Source organism: Triticum dicoccoides, chromosome 2B (genome assembly GCF_002162155.2).
Source record: "Triticum dicoccoides isolate Atlit2015 ecotype Zavitan chromosome 2B, WEW_v2.0, whole genome shotgun sequence".
Lineage (NCBI taxonomy): Eukaryota > Viridiplantae > Streptophyta > Magnoliopsida > Poales > Poaceae > Triticum > Triticum dicoccoides.
Window position 1 is genome coordinate 561,994,362 of NC_041383.1, and position 5,246 is coordinate 561,999,607.

Genomic DNA, 5,246 nt, shown 5'->3' on the forward strand with positions numbered 1-5,246 from the left:
TGACGGTGTCATGGGGAGGAGCGCCCGTAGTCAAGCCCCGGGGATGTAGCCATATCGGTGAACCTCGTTAACAAATCTCGGTCTCGTACTCGTGTGATGATTGTTTGGTCCTCGGATGATCGACGATGGCCTCGGATTTATTCTAACAGACCTCACCTCACCGGTCAGCGTCTCATGTCCTCATCCTTCCTCTTCATCATATCACGGTATTAGACAAGGTATGAGGCCTTTGTTCTATAAGTTTAGTCTTTCATGATTATTTTCTCTAGGCCTTGCGCAATAAACGCTGATGCCGGATCTTTCAGCCATGTGATCAAGATTCTAAGGCTGGTAGCGCTGATTATGTAGTTGAGTAATGCTTAGTTTGTGATTGTTGAATTGTGTAATGCTAAACCTACTTCATAGTCTGGTGCAAAAATAAAACCATGTGAAGTAGAGAAAAATGAAAAAGCCGGTTAGAGCACCAAGTATCGCTTGGCTGGCTAGCTGGGCGAGTGCACACGCTGCCTACCAGCGTTCGAGTCATGAACTTAGTGTTGGGTACTCACAGTGTTTCTTCTATATATAAAAAACAAACCACCAAGCGTTCGAGTTCCGAACTCAGTGCTCGTGCTCACGGTCTTTTTCTATGAAAATAAACCCCCAAGGGTGTCATGTCTTGAAAAATAGGTGGTTAAACAGACCATAAAATAGTCAAAATACAGTTAGACAAACAGGATCATCATAATCCAACTTAATACTCAGAGATAATGTTATGTTCAGACAGTTAATATTAACACAGAAACGAATTTCAACACACCCTTGTCCCTGATGTTTGAGTAGGCACTGGGCAGGAAGAGAGCTTCGCCAACCAGGGAAAACACATCTACAGTTTCCCCTTGAGAAAGTGCAACAGAGCTTTCAACGTGTCACCAACTGAGGCTCCTGCAAAGTGGGCGTACGATAGTTGTTGTTGCTGCATCATTATCCATCACTTCAGCACCATGTACTCTCGCCTCTCTCCGTTCGCTATCAGAAGGGAGCATGCAACTTCTTAATGGGGTCTCCTTTTGCTCTCGCCGCGAGGGCTAACGGTGGGAATCCAGCTACCACAGCGCGCATGCCCCACCGTCGCCGTCATGGGCCACATCTTCGAGGTTCCACAGGCTTCCCCACGTGGCGCCGTCATCCTCGGTCGACCCATACTCCTCGCTCGTGGAGGCGCCGCAGCTGCCGGTCTGCCCGGCGCTGTGGAGGAGGGCGCAGGACATGGGGCACAGGAAATCCAGCACGTCCTGCATGATCAGCTCCTCATGGCCGTGGTCAGCCAGCGCCGTCGCCGCCGGGCCCACGGCGCGGTCCATTTTCTCGTCGACGTCGTCCGAGACGGTGGCGCCGGGGAGCTCGACGTCCTTGACCTGCCCAAGAAGCAGCTTCTGTTGCTGCTGCTGCTGCTGCATCTCCCGCCGCTGCATCAGGAACCGCGCCCTGGCGCGCTCGATGTTCTTGGAGGGCTTGCCCTTCTTGTAGTGCGTCCTCCAGTAGTTCTTGATCTCGTTGTCCGTCCTCCCCGGGAGGCTGCGTGCAATCGTCGACCACCTGAAGAAGAAACGTGAGAGTGAATTTTAGCTGGATGTTTCCAGTCTATTGTTTCAGCTGATCAGTCTGGAGTGCCAGTGTATATTTTACCTGTTTCCCCACAAGGAGTGGAGCTGGACTATGGTGCTCTCCTCTTGGGGTGTCATCTTGCCTCTCTTTAGGTCAGGTCTGAGGTAGTTAACCCACCGCAGCCTGCAACTCTTGCCACTTCTCTTCAGACCTGCAGCAACAAAGCTCAAATTAATAAGAAATGGGGTCGGGGCAAGTGATTAGATTACCACATGTGCAGTACTACTATACTACCACGCAGGGGTGGTCCAGGACCACGTACCCGTATAAACTACTATAGTCATATTGGTGTCATTTGCCTCATTTAGTAATACTGATTTCACTCCTTTACGGCTTTACCCAAAAGCTTGAGCCCGGGGAGAAAGATATATTTCAACATATTGGCCGGCCTTGGATTAACCCCAATGCATGCCTGGATGCTGGATACGCTGCTAGTGCTGCGCATAGTTGATGTCGGCATCACTATGTTGGCCTGGGTATTAATCTAACTAACTATTAGGTATACAAGTGCTAAATCTTTCCATTTGGTACATAGCCAACTGACAAGATACTTTTCATATGTCAATTAACTAGTTATTTTGTTCAGATTTTGCAAAATTATGGACACTCCCTTTTATGACTAGGGCTTATCAATACTGCGATCTCTTGTTATTCGTCACTTCGCCAGTACCCCCTTTGACGACTAGTCTTGCCAATTCCGCGAGGTGGATGCACACAGACGGGCCGGGATGTACGTACACTAGCTGATGGGTGTCTTGATTAAATAGTTTATCAGTAGCCCATGGACGTGCCAGGACCTCCTCTAGCTCGCCCATGGCTCAGGAGTCAGGACCAGCAATATAGCCACGCATCTTCCAAGTAGGTATGCAAACCAGAGCTATAGCTAATAGGCTTCTACTTACGTGAAAGCTAGTTCGTACGGAGTTGAAGAATTGATGATTAGGATCTTAGAGGAATTAACGCACTGACTATATTCTCCAAGAAATTTCAATGCGCGAGCGAAAGAGAGCTTCCGTCAGCTAGTTCGTCATCTTCGTCCTAACAAGAAGAGACGAGCACACACGACCGTACAGGATCGAATGATGCATGCATGCGGCTAGCTTTGGGAACTTGCAAGTTGCCGGTACTTGAAGATCCTCCTAAGGTAGTGTTTACGGCCGTGTGCAACTTGCAGGCCGGATCAATCATTCACAACTTGCAAGTTGCAGACGAGCCGGATTAGTTGGAAAAGGAGGCTCGTACTTGCAGCGACAAAAGTCAAGGAAGAACATAAAGCATTAGATCAAGCTAGAAAACATCAGATCAAGAGCAGGACAAGAAAAATAGTACCAGTAGTAATCTGTTCATGCAGGAACCTCGAGTTAATTAGGAGTGCTATTAGTACTCTAGATACGGGCCGTACCTGTGAGCTTGGAGACGGAGTTCCACCTCCCTTCGCCGTGCTGGGCGACATGGTCCAGGAGCAGCTTGTCTTCCTGGGTGGTCCACGGGCCTTTCCTCCACTCGTCGTCCTGCTTCCCCCAGCAGGCCGCGAGCTGCCCTTCCGCCTCCGCCATTAATGGCGCGCACTCCTCAGCTAGCGAGCAAGCTCTCCCGCTTAGCTGAAAGCCTGAAAGAGATAGCAGTGCTACTGCTACTAAGCTGAGCACGATGGTGCTGCTGCTGCTGCGATTTCCGCTCTTCTCTTGGAGATATTTTTACGTGCTAGCTGCTGGTAGGACAGAGCGTACTATTAAGCTTAATCAGCTAGCGGCTATCAAATCCAAGGCAGGGGGGAGGCAACCTTTCTTTGCTCTGATGCTGTCGCCCAGCGAGCGATGGCATGGGACGAGTGAGCCGCTGCCGCGTATATATGGGGCAGAGGATCGATCGATAGCAAGAAATTCTCTGCGTCACTGTCAGGGAAATTCCAGCTCCACTACCCCTGCCTTGCCTGTGGAGATTCCGAAAATGCCCACGGTAAGTTTTACTTTTCTTCCGTCTCTCTCTCTCTCACTCTCTTAAGATAAGTTACTGCGTGTTGCTTACGGAAAGCGCTGGGTGCGTGTATCGGGCTATGTCGGCGTCATGATTCGGAGGAATCCACCGTAGTTTTAATTTTTTGAAAAACTTTCAACCTATTTATCAACTATCATGACAGTACAATGAACGTTAAAAGTAACCTAAAACACATAAGTTATGTAGACCATCTAGCAACGACTAAAAACACTGGAGTGAGTCGAAACTGTAAAATTATGTTTCTTAGTTATTTTGTTAGAATTCTGCAAATGTTTGGTATAAATGAGTCCTCACATTAGTTTTCGAAGAGAGGTGAGTTTTGCACGTTAGGCACATTATATCATATATACGAATTCCATGAGGTCCTCAAAATTTTATTTACACAAACGGAGGAGTCTTTTATTGGAAAAAGTGACATATAGGGAATGAAAGAGTGAATTGAAAATATTGCATACAAGACCATAAACTGCATGGCATCCTAGAATTATTAAAAAAAAAAAATCAAAAAAATGTACTCGGCCCTCTTAGATTCACAGTGCCCGCTTCAGCCACATATTGTAACGTAAGAAGTTAGATTCTCCAGTAAAAAGACTATGCATTGGTCAATAACAAGGCATCTTTGTCTACTATGATAATTTTAAAGTTCTGCAAATCCAGTATTTGCGGTGTGTGAGTGTGCACATCTAGTGATACATGTGTATATACGTTTACGACTCAGTATTTCAATTAAAATTGTTTTTTCGGACAAGATATAGGCAAACACACGCATGGCCCACCAGCTTCACTTACAACAAGTGCCGGTAACAAAACTTAATTTGTACGAATGATACCCAAAGTTTTCATATACTCCCTCAATCTGGATATATAAGGCTTGTTTTTTTGGTTAATACAAGACTTTAATCGATAGCTAATCTATCGGTAAGTGTTTTTTGTAATACAAATTTTGAATCATAAGCCGGTACTTTGAATATGAAACCATGTATTTTAGTTTTGTCTCATATAAACTACATACTAATAGAGTAATTCTTGATCGAAATTCGTCCTAACATAGCAAAACATACACTATTTATCTGGACAAAGAGTGTACTTGCTGAGGATTGAGAAGAGTGTGGTAGAAATCGATAAGTAAAAAGATGTAAATATCAAGAACATGGACGCCTGATTTATTTCACAAACACATGTTGCGGGGAAAAATTACATGCAAATACAAAAATACCATCAGGGGCACCCTCAGAAATCAAATATGTTGAGTCCATGTGTGATGCATGTGGTGCCGATGCCACAACAACCACGAGGGTAGTGGCTCGGATGGGCAACAATCAGTATGCGATTCAGAGTGAGCCGACATGTGACGTGATGTTGACATCTCAGAAGGCGGCAACTACACCAGGATGGCTCGGATGAATTTCTCATATGACCGCGACGTCTCGTGCGAGGCCCAAAGAGCGTGGATGGACACAGGGGGAGCTGACTAGCTCAACAACAGATCAATACAGACGGTGGACAAGTGCATTGGTGAACCAGCGACGAGTATGAGTTTTCTCCTAGGTGAAAACCCTTGATCATCTTCTTTGGCCGAAGGATCTACGAACATCAATATA

The 5,246-nt window shown here is 46.3% G+C and overlaps 1 protein-coding gene across 1 annotated transcript; it reads right to left on the reverse strand.

The window, feature by feature from the left end:
• Positions 1-652: 652 nt before the first annotated feature.
• LOC119364858 (myb-related protein 305-like) lies at positions 653-3,456 on the reverse strand. Its single transcript, XM_037630418.1, has 3 exons — positions 3,050-3,456; positions 1,669-1,798; positions 653-1,578 (listed from the first exon to the last, which is right to left on the reverse strand). The coding sequence occupies exons 1-3, from the start codon at positions 3,201-3,203 to the stop codon at positions 1,086-1,088; spliced, it is 777 nt and encodes a 258-aa protein (XP_037486315.1). The 5' UTR covers positions 3,204-3,456; the 3' UTR covers positions 653-1,085.
• Positions 3,457-5,246: the final 1,790 nt, after the last annotated feature.